At 29.7% G+C, this 19,195-nt stretch overlaps 2 protein-coding genes across 2 annotated transcripts; both read right to left on the reverse strand.

The window, feature by feature from the left end:
- Positions 1–10,952: 10,952 nt before the first annotated feature.
- On the reverse strand, positions 10,953–13,096 carry LOC107939430 (adenine nucleotide transporter BT1, chloroplastic/mitochondrial). The gene is made up of 3 exons (XM_016872761.2): positions 11,992–13,096; positions 11,640–11,801; positions 10,953–11,551 (listed from the first exon to the last, which is right to left on the reverse strand). The coding sequence occupies exons 1-3, from the start codon at positions 12,547–12,549 to the stop codon at positions 11,081–11,083; spliced, it is 1,191 nt and encodes a 396-aa protein (XP_016728250.1). The 5' UTR covers positions 12,550–13,096; the 3' UTR covers positions 10,953–11,080.
- Positions 13,097–16,303: 3,207 nt separating this feature from the next.
- On the reverse strand, positions 16,304–19,195 carry LOC121232010 (ribosome biogenesis regulatory protein homolog). The gene is made up of 8 exons (XM_041117264.1): positions 18,923–19,195; positions 18,433–18,583; positions 18,193–18,244; positions 17,955–18,083; positions 17,619–17,736; positions 16,914–17,097; positions 16,704–16,817; positions 16,304–16,601 (listed from the first exon to the last, which is right to left on the reverse strand). The coding sequence occupies exons 1-8, from the start codon at positions 19,015–19,017 to the stop codon at positions 16,440–16,442; spliced, it is 1,005 nt and encodes a 334-aa protein (XP_040973198.1). The 5' UTR covers positions 19,018–19,195; the 3' UTR covers positions 16,304–16,439.

A 19,195-nucleotide genomic window follows, 5' to 3' on the forward strand; every position in this document is an offset into this window, starting at 1 on the left:
TCATCATCCAACGATAGATCTGCCAACTCTCTCTTCATAATTCAAAAAAAACAAAGCAACCATAATGTAAAAACGAAAGAAAGAATTCGAACCAAGCTCAACCCCGTCAACAAAAGCACCAATGATGAAAACAAAAACCTATTAAAAACAACAAACAGAAGCGTGCTAGAATAACAAGATCCACGATCTTTGTATTATAACAATTTAATTTGTCAATAACTTTTCAAATTTTGTTTCGAATTAAAAGTTGTGCATACGCCAACCTCTACCAAACTTTAATCTAATATGCAAAATTATTCGCCGACTATAATTTGATGAAATCATATAGATAAACTTAAGTTTTTTTATTTAATTTTCACATTCCGTGTGGCACATTTTTTGTTATTTCATATAGAAATCACTTATATAGCATTTTATTAAATTTAAAAAAAATAATAAATTATCTCCTTATAAATTAATAAATATAAGCTTTTATATTGTAGCAACATGGAAATAATATAAATGTAGGCATATGTTTTTTAATTTATTAAAATGTCACTAACAATTTTCAATTGATTTAGTACGGCATACATAATATTAAAATTGTGTATATTAAAGTATGCATTAAAAATTTAAGTGTAAATTTTAAAAATTATTAAGCAATTTTTTATCGTGAAATTTGACAGTGTTGAGGCAAATTTGATAATAAATCCATTTTGGTTATTGAAATGTGTACAAGCAGCAGTCCCTTTCTGAAAACAAAGTGCAATGTTTGTCGTCATCGACAAATATAAAACTAAAATATAAATATAAATCGTAAAGCAAGAAGTTACTAAAATAATATGATTTTTTAATGTATTAACATACACGTGTCTCTTTTCCTATGTTCAATTGGATCCCTCGATGGATTCTTACTTTATGGTTGGAGAATATGCACCATGAATTCAAACATTTTAATCATAAACCGAACACTTTATTTTATGTCCATAAAAATAAATAAAAAATCTAACTCGAATCTGTTGTGAGAAGACATTTTTATTGAATTATTCCCACAAGCACTTGGCGTTGTGTCACACGCTACACTTGTCACCTATTGTTTGGGAACATGATTCCCAACTTTTTTTTTCTTATCATTCTAATCTAGTTTTTGAAACTTCACTACTCAATTTTAAATTATAAAATAGTTATTAAATTTTTTAAAAGTTTTCATTTAAGTTATTAATTTATTTAAAAAAATTAATTAAATTATTAGTGAGTTTTAAGTGACAATTAAACAATTGGTACAGTGGATCACTGCCCATTGATGAGTAGAAAAACATACCTTAAATCCAAGTCGATATGATGATTAGTGTTACAGATCGGAAAAAAAGCTATTTGAATTTCGATTCACAGATTCGTGACGACTAAAGTTGTTTCATAAAAATAAACTAAACTATAAAAGAGAATCAGTAGGATGCTTTTGATTGATGTAGGCGGTGTAACAAAAAAGCTACACAATAGTAATTTTAACAGTTTAGTGACTTAAATAAAAAGTTTCAAAGTTTAATGACTATTTTGTAATTTTTTAAAGTTGAGTGACCAATACGTAAGTTACTATAATTTAGTGTTCTTGGTGTAGTTTACAAAAAAATCTAGTTATAAGAATTGAAATTAAATGGGAAACTAGCAAAAATTCCCCCTATACTTTTTAAAAATTGCCAATGTGGCAATTGCCTGTTAATTTGTCTATTTGGGTATCCAAACTTTTTTTATCGTCTAACATTTTGGTACATGGGGTTGACGATGTTAATTTCTATCAAATTTTGAAATGTGGGCCAATGAATGGACACCAAGTGGGAATGAGGGTTAGGTAAATGGGTAAATAGAAGGGCCTTGAAATAAATTTCCTTTTTCTTTACTTTTTTGGTCAAAAACATTTAAAATAATATATTAATAAAATAAAATTTTTGAAAAAAATAATTTTAATTTTTTTTAAAATTTTAAGGTTTTTTAAAAATATTTTTTTAAGAATGGTTAAAGATGAATTTACGTATTATCTCATTGTTTCTTCACATGTTAGTCCCATGCTTGTCCACATTAACACGCATTCTTAAAAAAATAAATAAATGATGTTAGTGTAGGACCAATTTGTATAACATATGCCAATCTTAAGGACCAAAATGATTTTAAAAAAATTAGAAGCTTCAATTTCCAACTTATATATTAAGCGAAAGAATTATTAAATGATTGCCTTCGTAATCAATTCACAATTTTGCACAAACTCAATTGAGAAGAAAAATAATCCTTGTTTAAACACTATCCAATTTGAGTCAAATTTGTCAAGTCCATGAATAATTTGATCTTTTAATTAGAAAAATAACCATAAAATATCAAATTTGCGATTTGAAAAATGAATTTAAAAAATATTTTTTGGATTCTCTTTTTGGTGATTTGGTACAAGTTATGGTTACTTGCTAATTTGGTACAAGTTATCAAAAAGTATAAATAAGATTTAAAAAATGTATTCTTTATAAAGGGTAAATTACATTAGTAGCTATTCAAAGTATTAGTAATTATTTTTGGTCACTCAATTATGAAAAGTTACAAAATGGTCACCTATTATTTCGATTGTTTTTTTTTCTATCACCAACAACATTTATAGATTCTGTAAATTGGTTTCTTTTCTGTAGTCTTGCTTTTCTTTGTGATCCGTTCACTTAAAAGCGAAAAAACAAGTTTATCAACTAAATTTGATTGAAAATATACAAAAATGAAAACACCTAAAAATCCAAAATAATAATTTTCATCTTTTCTCATTCTTTTAAAATTAACCTTCAACGTCACAAACAAAAACAAAACTGTAAAAAAATATCAAAATAAACAATGTATAAATGTTGAGTTTTTTTTTTTAAAATCAAAACTAAATTGACATAATTTATAGATGTAGAGGGTTAAAGTTGCTATTATGCCAATTTTAAAAGTTGTCCGTTAGTCAGCCAGTGACCAAAAAAGATAAAATTGAATAGTTGGGTGACTATTTTATAACTTTTTAGAGTTGGGTGACCAAAAAAAATTACTAATAGTTGAGTGACCATTTTATAACTTTTCATAGTTGGATGACAAAAAAAAATCTACTAATAGTTGAGTGGCTATTAATATAATTTACCCTTATAATAATAAATGATTCCAATTTCAATATATGAATATAATTATTTATAAATCCTTTTTAAAACATAAAATCAAACGTAAACAAATTTTATTTGTATTACTATTTAAATTATTGTATTCTTAATTTACCTCTTTTCAAGAAAAAAATTTAATTAAGCCTTTAAAAAATTTTAGCCCTTAAAAAAATTCAACCTATTAAATCTTTAATAAAAAAAAACACACACACACACAAAATAAACTAAACACAATTGTTAACAGAAATTGTCAGTTGAATGGTTTGACCATTGACAACTCCAACGTAAATAACGACAAGCATCAGAAAAAGAGTGTTGACATGGGAAGATTTTTTTTTTTTAAATATATTAAAAATTAATAAAAACCCATACATATAGAATGATACTAAATAAATGGTAGTTTAGGTTTATTTGAATTTTAATAACCATTAGTCTCAATTCCTTTTAGATGAGTATAATACTATAAACAAAATTAGAAATTATAAAATTATTAATAATAACTAAAAATTATTAATAATTTAAAAAATTATAAAAGTAAAAATCTAGTATGAATTTGGACCAAATAATTAATAGACTTGATACAAGATACAAAGTTAGGGTTTATGATAAAAAAAATCAAAATCCAAAATTTTGAAGGGTTGGAAATTTTTTTTTAAACTAGTTTTAACTATTGTTCTATCAAAAATTTGAAACTCGAGAAAAAAAAAATACAAAAGGCAAGGAGGTAGATGTCTTTGCTGGCCCTCTTCCTACATCATTGCTTGATATGATATGGTTAAATATCTCATATTGTATTTAAAAATTTAATATATTTAATAATGTTTTCTTTTATATATATAAATACATGAATTATCAAAAATAAATATTGATTAATTTTTAAAAATTGTTGGTGTTTGAATTAAAGAGTTCAATTTTTTTATAATTATTAATATTTATTAAAATTCATTCTAGAAGCGCATTTTTATTAATTTTTATATTTTTTATTGATGTAACATATTATGTCAACATTTTTTTATGTGGCATCTTTTGGTGCATATCATTAATCACATCAACATCATTAACAATCAAATGGGTTAATTAACGGTTTTTGTTAATGAAAAAGCTTAGTTGATGATTATTATTATTTCATTGAGGGTCAATAGGTTGAATTCTTTTAAAAACTTAAATTTTTTTTAAATTTTTTATTAAGGGTTTTTTTTACCTTTAAACTTTTTAATTTTTATTATTTCTCTCGTTTAGAAATTATAATTTAGAAATACACCATCTAATTTTTTCTTTGAAGAATAAATTTGATATTTAAAACATTACAAAAGAAAGGAGTACAAGTAGGGATATTCTAACGATGATTTGGTTAATACCCAAATTGAATTATCATTAACTAAATTAATCAAAATCATGAAAGTCTTAACTGTTAATTGAATCAAAATTTTTTCAAAATCTACCAACTTAAATAATTTCAGTTAATTTAGCCAGTTGATTAAATTAATTAAAATTTTTAAATACTTTTTTTTTTGTTCAAGTAAATTTGAAACATGAAAAAAAAATACCATTGCAATGTTAATTTTTTTTTTGCTTTTAATTCAAAAAAGAAGGCGAAAACAACTAGAAGAATAGAAGATGGTCTGGCGTCAAGTGGCGTCGACCTAGACTTTCTTTTGAGTTTGATGATGGGAAAAAAATTTAAGACTTCTTTCTTTTAAATTTTTTTTTAGTTTAAAAATATATAAATCTATTGTGATGTTAACCTCATTATTATAATTTGTATAAATCCAATTAATTTTAAGCCCATTCTTTAATTTTTATATTTTGGGTTTACATATATTGGGCTTATAATATTTTGTTATTAGGCTAATTTGGTTCAAAATATTCGATTAATTATTTAATTTTGAACCGACTTAACTGTTAACTGAAATTTAAAAAAGAAACTCTTAACTAATTTCCAACTGAATTAAGTACGGTAACAGATCTAATTAGATACCGCGAACGACCAATTAATCAAAATAATTCGATTTAACTCTAAGTATACACATAAAAGAAAATGGCATCAACGCTTGGTTGAAAGTTAAGCTATACTGGGAAAAATGGCACACTAAGGAATAACGTAGAAAAAAACATGAAATAAATATAAGCCATATCATTAGGCATCAGCAACTAGAACAGATCTCAAGTCTAAAGCTTAGAAATTACTACATGGGTATTGTTGAAACGTTGCTTGGTTAGATGGACCTAACAAGCTACACACAAAAAATCTTATCCATTAGTCCCCTATCATCTAAAATTCTGAGGACTAATCCTAAAGAAAATCCTAAAAATTAAGACTTGGTGTGGTTACCAATTAGAGGTGTGTATGGGCCGGGCCGGGTCAGGCCGGGTTTGAGCTAAACTCAACTAAAAATTTAGGCCCGTTTGTAAGGCCTGGGCCTAGCCCAAATAAAAATGTTAAAACCCAAGTTCGCCCCGGCCTGCCCATATTAATTTTTATATTATTTTTATATAATTTTAAAATATGTATAAACCATCAAAAATACTAAAAACATCAAAATAAATATTTCTCAATAAATTGAAAATAAATTTTAAAAAATATGTATACTTAAATAACACTAAAATAGATGCAACTTAACAAGCAAATGCCTCTAAAATAATAACAAAATTAGCAAATGTCTTTAAAATAATAAAAAAATTAATAAAAAAATAAGTTTTATACAATATCCAAACAATAACAACAAAATAGTAGCAACATAATAGCAAAATAGTAGCAAAATAGAGAGAAAATAATAAGAAAATAAAATTTAAAGAAAAAAGATTTTTTTTGTCATTTAGTGAATTCGGGCCGGACCCGGGCCAAAAATATCTTATCCGAGGCCCGGCTCATTTTTTAAACGGGCTTTTTTTTACCCAAACCTATTTTTCGGGCCTATATTTTTACCCAAACCTTCTCACATTTTGTGCTAACCTTCGGGCCGGGCCGGATAGCCTGGCCATGCACACCTCTAGACTGGTTACCAAGTTCAGAATATTTTTCTTTTTTCATTTTAATCAATTGCCAAGCCTGCCAAAAAGAGACCGTGTAGTACCTAAGGCTGAAGAATGATGCCTGTGCTACACAGTAAAGTTTGACGAATTTCAGTGAACATGGGATTTTTGTTGACTCTTTTTATTTTGCTTTATAATTATATCATATATTTTGAAGTATTACTATATTATTTAACTTAGAAATAGTTTATTTGGTTGGTCGTGAGATTCAATTAACGAAATCCAATTCCCACCTCATCCATCAACACTCAACTACAATGTTCAATCCAATTGAATCCAATTGAAGTATTATGAGTGAGGTTCCAAAGGATGTTTCAGGTTATTGGGAAGGGTTGGTTCATCAACTTTCAAAGCCAATTAATAAATATCTTGTAATTAATTTGGGCATGTTATATGACCTCCTATGTATCTCAAATACTGGGAATTCTTTTGGGTACCAAAAACGATTAGGGCTTTGATAAAATAACAAATTTCCATCTTCTAATCAGAGAATGCAAGATAAGATTAAAAAAATGTTGCGCTTTCAGTTGATTACATGCAGGTAACGAGGTTTAGTGCAACAATTTACTGGGCACTGTTGTTTCAAAAGGAGGATTCGATGGTGGTCGAGTGAGATTGAAATGGTTGAAGACCATATGCTCGTCACTCATGCCCCACGAGTTCCATGCTTCATCCACTTAGCATCCACTCATTTCCTTTACAAAAATTAAATGTTCTTCCTTCTACTTTCATTTCGTCAGATTTGGTTTTCCAAAAATTAAAAAATTAATCCAAATGCTAACGTTGTCAAATCTTATTGTTGACCTATCAATTCATAATTTGAAAATTTATATATAAGGAATTAACAAATTTTAATCTTTGGTTGATACTTAAGTTAAAGATAAAAGTAAAATTTTTATTGTTAAAATATGCCCTAAATCCAGATTTGAAATTTAGTCCCTCTATTTTTTAGATTTAAAATTTTTGATCTAGTTGTTACCACCAATAAAATTCTTTTCTTAAATTCTCTGGTATGATATTTTGAAATTAGAAAAAAAAAACACTTTGTAATCATGTAAAAATAAAAATCATATTAATTATTTACACTAATTAGTGACATTATAAAAGTATAGAGATTAAATTATGTCAAATTAATTATATTGATTAAAATTCAAGATTCAACATAGTTTAAGGGCCAAATTTAAAAGCCGATCATCGCATTGTAATATCACTCTTAAGGCATTAAAATTACTTACAACTATGTCATATTTTAATTAAAAAAGTTAACTATATTAAATATTGAAACTAATTAATAATAGTATAAAAATATAACAAATCAGATAAAAAATTAAATATCAATTTTAGGTATAATAGAAAGACTAAAACTAGAATTTAATCATTTTTTAAAATGTAAAAGAAAAAAGTGCTTTAGGCATGTCAACAAAGAAAGGTCCGTTGACCTTCCTATGGTTTCCACCCACACCTCACCTTAACTTAAATATTAAATTTTTTAACTAAATTATAGAGTAAAATTTTAAATATTGTAATATACTCTTAAGTTTTTGTACTATTCATATAATTAGAATTAAATTTTCATACTTTTAGGAATTTTGTAACGTTCCCCTACCCGAGACTGTTGCCGGAGTCAAGTAGGAGACATTACAAAACTTATCTTAGCACTTAAACAGTTTTCGTAGTAAACTATCCATCTGCGTCATGGTCGCTAAAAAAATCATATCTCGAGTTACGAAACTCGAAATCAAATTCCGTAAATTTTCCCTGAAACTAGACTCATATATCTACTTACTAATTTTTTTCTAGAATTTTTGGTCAGGCCAATTAGTACAGTTTATTAGAAAAAGTCTCCCCTGTTTCAGGGTTCGGCTACTCTGACTCTTGTGCACTACGAATCAAATTTATTCCTGTACAGAAATCCAATGACTATTCCATTTGTTTCAATTAAAAATAGACTCAATAAGGAATCCATACAAATAAAGTTTGAGTCCTAATTCTTAATACACAATTTATGGTGAATTTCTAAAGTCAGAATAGGGAATCCAGAAATGGTTCTAACCCTGTTTCACCAAAACGTAAATATCTCATAAAATACAACTCTTTTACCTATTTTGTTTCTTCCATATAAAAATAGATTCATTAAGCTTCAATTACATATTTTATTCATCATTTAATTCACTTTATACTATTTTTGGTATATTTTCAAAGTTGGACTACTGTTACTGTCTAAATCTGTTTTAGTATAAAATGTTGATAACTAAGTTTATAACATCTTCACTTCTTCTCTCTACAACATTTACCAACAATTCCTCTTATTACTCTTCACTAACATATCAAAACATACCATACTTAAGGTTTTGGTAACATTTACAAAACATACCAAAATATCACTTAACAACTTATATACTTTTAAAATAACCAAAAGACATCCTAGGTACAATGCCATTTTCTAAAAAGATAGAAACTTCACCAAATTGAGTTTGGGGATCGGCTTGTATGCTGAGTCCTTATACTTTCGTACCTAGCCTGCGCACGGAAACAAACCGTACGCTGAGAATACTCTCAGTGGTATTTCTATAAACAATAGCTTAATCAACTTTAAAACATGGTAATTCAAACACATTATTGCTATTATTCAATATCAATCAGTACTTTAATAACCTTTACTTTATTTACCCTTATTAACATAACTCGGACACTGACGGATACACGGATCCAACCCACACTCCGGGATAAGCACATAGTGCTTCATCGAAATAAATCCGGAACTTTAACATTATAGTACACAAAGTACTTCATCGGAACAAATCCGGAACTTTAACAGTAGTTGACACATAGTGCTCATCGACTCAATGTCGGAATATCCCAATACTTCCAATTCTTATGACATGTCAACTATATCCGACTAGCCCGACACTGTTAATAGGGTATTCAAAATCACATTCATTTCAATATGGTAAAAATACTTACCTCATTCACATTTTCATACAATATAAATATCAAATATAGCAATAACGATTAAGCTCGGTTTATAGAAATACAAACCACTATTTATCGAATTTAATCGATGTCTTCGTTCACTTTCTCTTTTCCATTCTTTGATGACGTATCCGGTGCTACGTTTGCTACTAACAATCATACAATTAAAAATCATCAATATACTAATTCATAAAACACATTTTCACTTTCTATCAAACTTTTACAAAAATTCCAATTTCGTCCTTTTTCCATTACTAATCTTTTTTTCTTTAACTTAAGCTTCATATTCTCTTTTAATCAACTCATTAACAATTTCTAACTCATAAAATTCATTATAAAACATAAATTTTGAGCTCTATTCAACTTAATCCCTATTTAAACCTAACTTAGAATTCTTTTAATAAATCACTCAATTTTCACTTCTAACTTCAATTCCTATCAATTTAACCCATAAAACCTCAATTTATTCAACTAAATCAATATCTAAAAATTTTCCATTTTTCTTCATTTTAACCTCATACATGTAGAACTTTGAATTAGGCATCCATAAACATAAAAATCATAAAAAAATGAGCTAAAACAACTTACCAATCAAAGCTTTAGGGCCTTAATCCTCAAATTTCCCTTTTCTATTTCTTTCTTTCTTTCTTTCTTTCTTTCTCACGTTTGCTCTCTGTAACTCTTTCTATGTTTCTTTACTCATTATTCTTTATTCATTATACTATATTATATTATTATTAACCTATAATAAATATAAAATTAACATGTGTAATAGCTATAACATAAAATATCTTATAGCTATTACACATATGTACCAACCATTACACATGTTATATCATACATTCACACACATGGCACTTAGGGTCTAATTGCTAGATTAGTCTCTTTTACTAATCTTTAATCTATAATTAAACTTCTATACCGTATGCAATTTAGTCATTATTCTAAATTCAAGCTACTTAACTTAATCAAACATTAAATAACCATTCAACTATAATTCATAAATATTTCTAATAAATATTCATGAATAAATTTCACGGAAACAGTACTCAAGACTCAATTTCCGATACCGTAACTTTCGATTCATTACAAATTTAATCCGTTTACTTTTCAAGTTTAAAATTGTAAGTCTATTTGTAAATACTGTTAAAATTATTTTATTAAATTTATTAGTGTGTTTAAAAATTTAAAAAAATACTTGATATCCATGTAACAAAATGATGCTGTAATGAACCTAAATTTAATGGAAAATTTTAACAATAATAACAATTCTTCAAATGTCACATCAATAACTGATGATATCATAAGAATTGAGGTACCAAATAATTTCAAGTTTAATACTCAAATTTTAGTAAAATATAAAGATCAAAACTAAAGTTTAACCATTCGTATATAATTTCAAAAAAGCAAAGAGATTAAAATTAAAATTTAACCATTAAATGATCATCTAAAAAAAGTATAGATATAATAATTTAACAAAAATAAATGACTAAGTTCTAACCAATAGAATAGAAATAGAGTGACTAACTTTTGAAGTAGAGAAGAGATAAAATGAAGTAACTTTTCAAATTTCATGAATATTAGTTACTGAAAGCTGTAATTATGATTTAACCTAGCTGACATGTTTTAGTTGAGGAGTCAGCAGCTTTGCAATTAAGAAGATATCAGATGGCTTGCAGAATGTTTCCACTCTTTTTAAACCATATAGGAGGATGTTAGAGCACCATGAACCCTGTAATTACCATCGGTCTTTCGCCATATAAACTGGAATGGCCTGAGATATAGGAACAATTCTTTGAATGCCAATTTAAAGAAGAAAAAAAATCATCTTATTTATATATATAGATAGATGTATTTGCACCACAAAATGCTAAAATCTAAAAGGATTGATCTTGGCTTTGAAAGGAAGGATTTCTGGCTTTCAAGGATACCATTCACACAGTTTTTTCTTCGCTCTCTGCTAATATCCTCTTGCATGCCTCATAACACATGAAAGAAATCCCAGCTGCAGGGACCAATTTCATGCAGCTTGGTCCCAACCCTCTATAAAGCCCTGCCATCCCCTCTTTCTCAACTATGCTTGTTAATGCTTGAATCATGCTGTGGCATTGTCTTCCATTAATAGCACCAGCCTGCATCTGCTTCCGAGCCACCTCGAGAGGGTAAGTTGCCGTGCTCGAGATCGCACCGGCCGCTGATCCTATTAGAAGAGTCATAACATTCCCAATTTCCTCTTTCTTAAAAGCTTTTTTATAAGCATTTCTTAGTGTATCATAAGCAAAATAATTAGAGGCAGCATAAGGAACAACTCCCATCACACTTGGAGTGAGGCCTTTGTATAGTCCTCCCGGTCCTTCCGCCTGTACAATTTTCGCAACCGCGTCCAATAGATTCTTGTAATCTTCCTGCAATCAAAGCAAAGCTATAACAGGTCAAGATAGATGCTTCAATGAAGAATTAGTTCATTAGTTCTTCACCAAAATTCATGCTTACATTGACAGTTAAACGAGTTTTGAGCAACTCGAGAGGGTACGTCAACAATGTCGAGCTAACTCCGGCAACAGCACCGGCAATGAATGAGGCTGGCAGAGGGAGTTTGGGATGTTCCCCATGTTCAGGCGTCAACTGTTTCTTGACTGTCTCGTATGCAAATAACTGTGCAATGGAATATGAAACAAGATAGAAATTGATGATGAACATAGAAAACTACTAATCCTTCAAAGACTAAAATGCACACACACACACACAAAAAAAGATCAGTGAATGAAGGATAACTGGCATCCTAAGGCATGGTGTACAATTAACAAAAGTGTAAGGACAATAAATGAAGTGCCTAACTACATACCTCGATAGCCTTGCTTGGAGCCACTCGAATGACATTTACTAAATTGCCTCTAAACAAGCCTTTCCATCCCTCACTCATGGTGATGTTATCAAACACTTCAGCCATGGAATTCCCACAACTCCCCACCATCAAATGCGTTTTAATGGTCTCCAATGGAGCCACCGCAGTCCTTGATACCGCACCTGCGACTGCCCCACTCATCAACTTCCTTAATGACGTATTCCCTATCTTAATTCTAAATTTAAATCCACTCTTCTTCTTCTTCTTCTCCACTAACCTCTCAGCAATCTCAAGTTCATCATCCAAAACCAGATACCCGGGCTCAGAGATTGAAACAAGACTGGCAAAATGGAACTTTGCAGTACTCTGGAGTGGAATTTGAGGGTTTGGTGAGATGGCAAAACCCATTCCAGCTTGATTAACACTAGCAAAAAACCCATTTGCTTTCAAACTAACTCTCTTAAGAGAAAAAGAACATTCAACAATCTTGACACCTGAATCACTAAAAAACACATCTTTGTTGCCATGTTGAAGAAGTGGGAAACTTTTTTCAGCCATTTAATCCTTCTAAAACACTTGAATATCAAATGGGTTTTCTGCAACTGGAAATGGATGTTGGATAAAATTGGTTAAAAAGACAAAACAAAGAAAATTCAGAGGAATACAAGAAAGAATAGATGCATGAAGAAAGGGTAGTTGAGATTCTCTCCTCTCAGTCTCTCCAAAGCCAAGAGATGGGCCAAAGAGAGAGAGAGAGGAGAAGAAAGAGTTGTGCAATGGCGCTGATGAATGAAAGAGTAGAGGGTTGAGGGTCGGCCTAACACTTGCTGTGAAAAGGTAGGGTTCCTTTGCTGCAAGTGGAAACATTCTTCACAATTTCTTTCTCTTTTTTGGGTTAATTGAACGGTCAGAATTTCAGAATAGCTGTGCTACGTCAATTTTATTAAGAAAGGAAATATCTTACTCTCAAAGTATTATTATATACCAAATAAATTGATTCAAAGGAAATAATTTAAATGAGAATTGAGTTGGAGGGTATGATCACTGTCTCCTGTACGAGAAAAAAATTAGTGTGAAGAGAAGGAAAGAATCTAGGGCGGTGGGCGGTGGCCCTTGGATTTTTTATTTTCTTTTTATTATTTTCTTATTGGCTCTTTACTTTTCTTGCCTTTATCGAGCCTGTATTTTTCTTAATTCCTAAACTCAAAATATTAATATCAAGTTAAAGTTTACCAAAACTCAAGGGTGAAAAAAAAAATAGGGTTAAAAATTAAATTATAACATTTACGATAGTAAAAATATAATTTCACTATCTTAATAGTTTATATCTTTATAATTTTTAAAAGATTAAATTAAATTTTTATTATTTTTAAGGGGCCAAAGTATAATTTTACCCATAAAAATTTTATCTTATTATAAAATTTATTTTAGTCTCTCTCCTATTAAAAGAAATATTTTAGTTTTTATATATTTGAAAAGTTGATATTTTAATGTCAAATTTGTTAATGGAATGACATAAATTAATAGTGACTGATGTGACATTAAATCAAATATTAAATTAAATTAATAGGCTAAAGAATAATTTTGGGGAATAAATAGATGTAAGAAATTGATTTTACTTTTACCTCAAATTGTTTTTTTACACAATTGTTGTGTTTAAAGTATTTGTAGTTTGGTCCATATTATCTATCATTAAGTCACATTATTTTATTTGTTTTCAAGATTAATAAGCCTTTTAATTTGATTTAATGTCATGTTAATGACTTTAAATCAATGCTACTCCATTAACGACAAAGTTAGCATGTAGGGATTGAAATGTCATCTTTTTAAACGTATAATAATTAAAATATTTTTTTTAATAATAGAAGGACTAAAATGAACTTCTTAATATAATACAAAGACTCATTGTAAACTTTACCCATTATATCAAATATGGTTGTAAATTGGGATATCGAAATTAAATTTTATGGTCCAATAATTATATTTCATTTTCAAAAAAAAAAGGTCTAATTATTTTATTGGGTTGATTTTAATTTATTTATTTTATTTCTTTTCCCCTGAGTCAAGGATACAAATTCATCAAATCTGTGGTCAATGGTTTAACCCCTTTGATCTCTTTTTCAATCCCATGACAATTAAAAAATAGAAAAGAAAATATATTAATTATGAATTTATAATCTACCACTTTCCTTAAGTATTTATAATCTACCACTTAAATTTTACTACATGATTTATCAAATAAATTTTTAAATTGAGTTTAAGTCTGCATCAACAAGAAGAGAGAAATGGATTAGAGAATGCATATATGGGATCCACCTACAAGTGGTATGTGGTAGCTTAGACACTATATTTTATATCTTTCATTTGGTATTTATTAATTAATTTAGTTTAGAGACATTTTTAGTTATGAAAATCATGAAAAATAATTGAATGAGTATTTTCTTTTAAAATAAAATAGAGGATGATTTTATTTCGATTTATTTAGTGGCATATAGCAAGAAGGATATAGCTCAATAGCTTTCAAAAAGCTCTTCAGTTTAGTACAAAATTGTAGAGTAAAGCTTAGGATATCCAACTTTAAGAAATGGCATTATATTTTAAGTTTATGTTTATTTGTAAATAAATTATGTTGAAATTTAAGAAATATTCAATTGTTTATTATTATTATTATTATTATTAGATTATATTTACATTTCACTTCCTTATAAATCCGTCCCATATTTGGAAAAATTTATTTTCATTTATTAAAGGGTTATTTAATTAATGTCAATATAGTTACGAAACATCGAATGTCTTAGAATAATTACATACAATTACTTTTAATAAATGATATGTAAAATATTAAGTAACACACACCGAGTCAATAATGGTAAATGATTAATATATCAATTTTTTTTAAGAAATAGTAATTTCTTTCATTCGACATAGGAATACAACATAATATCAAATTTTAATCCACATTTAACCATTAAAGCTTAATTACAACATTGAAAAATAATTTGTAAGCAGTGGTTTGTTAAAGGCTTAATTCAAATTATTGAGTAAAAAAACATTAACTAATACAAAAATATGTTATAAATACGTCTAATTATAAGTCTCTTATCTTTTTAAATGTGAATTAGTCGAAGATGAGATTAAAAAAAATTATAAAAATCAAGATCTGGATACGGTAAATATTATACAATAAAAATAATTTCCTTTGGTTCTGTCTTACGATTTCTTCTACCTAATATGGTTTATTGATAAACATTTTATTTATCTCTGAAAAAAAAAAGAAACATTTTATTTATTTATTTATTTTGTTCTCATACATCACACGTATCGTTTTCACTCTATTTTATTGACAACTTATTTCGTTTTCATTGTGTTGAAAACTAGAGTATTAACACCCAATGGTTTATATATTGAGGGAAGTGAGTGGCTAATTTGTCTATATTCTACTTAGATTCTGACGAGAAGAGATGCTGCATTTGTTGCCACAAGATTCAGATAAAATTTTATATCTTGCTGACTGAGGGTACCTCTACATCTCTCAAATTTTAGAGCCATATCTTAACATCCGGACTCTCTCTGCCCTTTGAGTTATGGTTTAAAAGCCCCCCGTTCAGCTTGCCATTAAATGCAGTTGCCGCACCACCATCCGATGGTTACACGGTGGGGAACCGTGTTAGCTGTGGATGGTTGGGCGGAGTCTTATCATCTCAAAAATCAGTCTTGTCTCTAATGGTGAAGATAAAGGTGTTTGTAGATGTGGTTTGGCTGCCAGCTGCCCCAAGCCTCATTCACAAAGTGAGTGAATAAAAAATTATGTCATTAATAAATATATATATATACATATAAATCAAATGAGTTTAACTGGTTAATTTGAATTTTAAAGAATAAGGTCAATTAGAACAAAGGTGTAAAAGCTAATGGCCTTTTTGCCATTATGCCTAAAAATTAAATTCAGGGGCTAAATAACAAATTAAGCCTAATAATAATAATAATGTGAATGGGCCATCTTACGGCATGTATGGTCTTAAGTATGATTGGTGAATTAGATCTTTGTAGAAACCTTGGTAAAAAAGTATATTAGCAGTGATGAAGAGAGTTTGATTCTAGTTTTAGAGGTTGTTTACTTGAATACGACGGGAGTCAACTCAATAATCAGATAAATATGGAGCAGTATGAGGCTTTGGTTTTGTGGGGGTACAGAATAATTATCCTATTGGTAATGATAAAACAGAAGGAGCCGAAACAAAACAACTATGCTCCAAAACCCATTTTTCAAACAGACCCTTTCGTTTTCTATCTAAACCTCCTTGAACAAATATAAGCAGATCAAATAATGTAATAACTTAAACCTGTCTCAACAAATAGAACCTTTGGTACAAATAACTCTCTTGTTAACAAAATTGATATCCCAAATCTCTACAAGCTTACCAGAATTTTTGAACCTAATAATTTTATTAGGCCTTGCCTTTCCTTGAAGATCCTGGTCCTCTCTTTGCACCCTTCTTATGAAGTTGCTTTTTGGGTTTCAACTCGTTTGAGGTTGATGATGACCTCCCTTCTTGATTCTTTCTATTTCTAGCTTTCTTCTCTTTTTTCACATTATACATCGTAACAGCCTGATTTCAGAAGAGAAAAAAAAAACCCAAAATAATAAGGCTCAGATTATCAACAAATTGAGTTTACAACCAAATCGACCAAAATACATGGCTCAAACCTACCTTGTCAACGTTGAGTATCTCATGTGAATGCTTAGAGATTAGCTTGTTTAGAACATTCTCAGTTTGCTCCTTCTCCCTTGAGCCTATCCCTGACCCTTCAACAACTGGTAAGAACTGAACAAAAAAAGAGGAAAATATTAGAGCATGATAATGTAGTTTATGAGAAATATTTACATTGAAACACAGGTCAAGAGACCCAAGAGTTCAAACCTTGCGATGCTTTCCTTGCTTTTTAGCAGGCTTTTCTCCTGGCAATTTCCTATCGAATTTCCCACCACTGGCTGTAGATGTAGCAGCCATCCCAGCTACATTCCCCAATTCATCTTTGGTCACTTTCTTAGGTGGAACTTGGGTTCCTGTTATGGGCAAAGCCGTAGCAGCAAGCTGAACATGGCTGCAGCAAACCATTTAAAGTAAAATCAACTTAACAAAAACATAACACATAGCCAAATTCTTAAACCAGAAATAGTGATATAAAATGATAGCAAGGAGTCTGGCAACAATTGGAAGACTCAACCAAAGATCTATTTTATTTAATGCAAGCTTATTAAAGTGTCCAAACTTCCTCATGAAGAACTAGGAAGTTTGGATGAAAATGATGCTTATAGAAAAGAGATCGAAGTTTAATTCCAGCAACCATCGACACCCATAAGCATGATCTGTAAAATCATAGGCTAACCTTTAAACTGCTAAAATGACATAAATATTAGGGTACAAGGGAATGCCATCAAAGAATGGGAATTGCAGGTTGGAATAGGACTAATAGCATTGCGTGAATAAGATAAGAAGAGGGCTATTTGTACCAATATGTGTCGAAAATGATTAAGATATTGACCAAAAAAAGGATCAAAAAAATCTCTACTTCTAGAAAATAGCAATGTCAATTTCTACAGATATTCAAATAATGGGTAAAACCTTGGCAGAGCACCAAGTTTTGCAGCTTGTTTCAAGTTCTGGAAGCGATTCTTCTCTTGCTTCTCAACCCGTTTCTTTTTATCATCTTGTCTTTTAGCAAAAGGATCCTCTCCTGGCTCTGGAAAAAACAACAATCATGGTCAACACAATCAAACATTTCCAATATGTTCTATTAGATGCTTGTAAACTTATGAAGTAAAGGTCTATCTATCACTTGATGTGTAATATATTTATTTCCTGCAAAAGCATTTATGTTGTGTTTGTAGTAATCAAAAAGTCAAATATATATAACATGAGTGCATCTTCTATAAGGAAAAAAGTCCATTCGATACTCACCATCAGTCATCTTGGCCTCAATGATGGGTATGTCTTTGTCATCATTGACACGATCATAACCAAAGCGACGTTTCCATGTACCAGTCTGTTCATCCCATACAACTTTGTCCTTTTTACGTTTCTTTATACCTACAAGATATTCCAAAAGGAAAAGGCAAAAGCAGGTAATCTTCAGACAATGGAAAATGAGATTGCACTCTAAAAGAACCATGTAAGTATAACAGGTGAAACGGATGACCTTTCTTTTTAGCAAACTCCTCCCATTTTGTAGGAGGTTTAGGCTTTGGAAGCTGAAAAGACAAGCAAATAAAGCATTTCAGTTCTCATGGCAGCTTATCAACTAGACTTTCGAGAGCGCCAATATGCTTGGCAGTACTAGTATAAAAAGAATTAAGAAACACAACCACATAAAGCATTGCTTATATACACTAATACAAAATCCAACTTTCAAGAAAATTAAGTAAAAGGTCAGGCTTACATGCTTCTCCCTTGGAAGTTTTGTAGTTGGAGGAGGCAGCTTAACAAGGGGCCCATCTACATCCTCGGTTGAAGGTAAGTTAAACAGACTATCAGCAACCGCTTGAACTAACTTGGTACCCTCTTGTAAACATTCCTTAACTAGTTCATCCCTAAACATATAGAGCGGCAATCAATAGATCAATAAAGGAACAAAATTCGAGTTTGAAGAAAAAAAAAAGCAAAATAAAAATCTGCAGTTCATGCTTTGAAGAAAAAAAACTATCTTAACCAAGTTTGAAGGAAATAAGTATCATAGTGCATGGCTATTCAAATTAGTTTAGAGCTCCAAATCACCTTTGCCCCCAAGAAATTTCTCATGATTCCAATAAATAAATAAAAACCCAAAGAGAAAGACGAAAAATATACATATAACAGATCATCTAAAAAATCAAACTGAGGCAAACTACTAGAAAAACAATAATTATTATGAAGGAACAAAAGGGGCAAACCTGGAAGTGGGGAGGGAAGGAAAGTTGTGAAAAGGATTAAAAGCGAGGAGATTTCCCACATCAAGTTGAAAAGGGTTCTGGTTCTCCGTCTCCATCTTCAGCTGGCGTTGGTATGTAGTGCTTGCTGCTAAGCTAGGCTATTAATTCGGCTTCTTAAAACCTAATAACGAGAGGGCAAAGCCAGGCGAGGACTGCGCCCATTTACGTCTCTAAACAACAGTGCGTACTACTCCGTTATTTCTTTCAAAAATAGAACACCTAAATCTCTGGCCC

Source organism: Gossypium hirsutum, chromosome A07 (genome assembly GCF_007990345.1).
Source record: "Gossypium hirsutum isolate 1008001.06 chromosome A07, Gossypium_hirsutum_v2.1, whole genome shotgun sequence".
Lineage (NCBI taxonomy): Eukaryota > Viridiplantae > Streptophyta > Magnoliopsida > Malvales > Malvaceae > Gossypium > Gossypium hirsutum.

Excerpts from the sequence above, each read along its gene's own strand:
- LOC121232010 (XM_041117264.1), bottom strand. The coding sequence starts at position 19,017 with ATGGAGACGGAGAACCAGAACCCTTTTCAACTTGATGTGGGAAATCTC. Across the intron at positions 17,098-17,618 it reads AAACTTGGTGCTCTGCCAAG|CCATGTTCAGCTTGCTGCTA; the intron begins GTTTTACCCATT and ends GGTTTGCTGCAG. Across the intron at positions 16,602-16,703 it reads AGATACTCAACGTTGACAAG|GCTGTTACGATGTATAATGT; the intron begins GTAGGTTTGAGC and ends TTCTGAAATCAG.
- LOC107939430 (XM_016872761.2), bottom strand. The coding sequence starts at position 12,549 with ATGGCTGAAAAAAGTTTCCCACTTCTTCAACATGGCAACAAAGATGTG. Across the intron at positions 11,802-11,991 it reads CTCCAAGCAAGGCTATCGAG|TTATTTGCATACGAGACAGT; the intron begins GTATGTAGTTAG and ends TCCATTGCACAG. Across the intron at positions 11,552-11,639 it reads AAACTCGTTTAACTGTCAAT|GAAGATTACAAGAATCTATT; the intron begins GTAAGCATGAAT and ends CTTTGATTGCAG.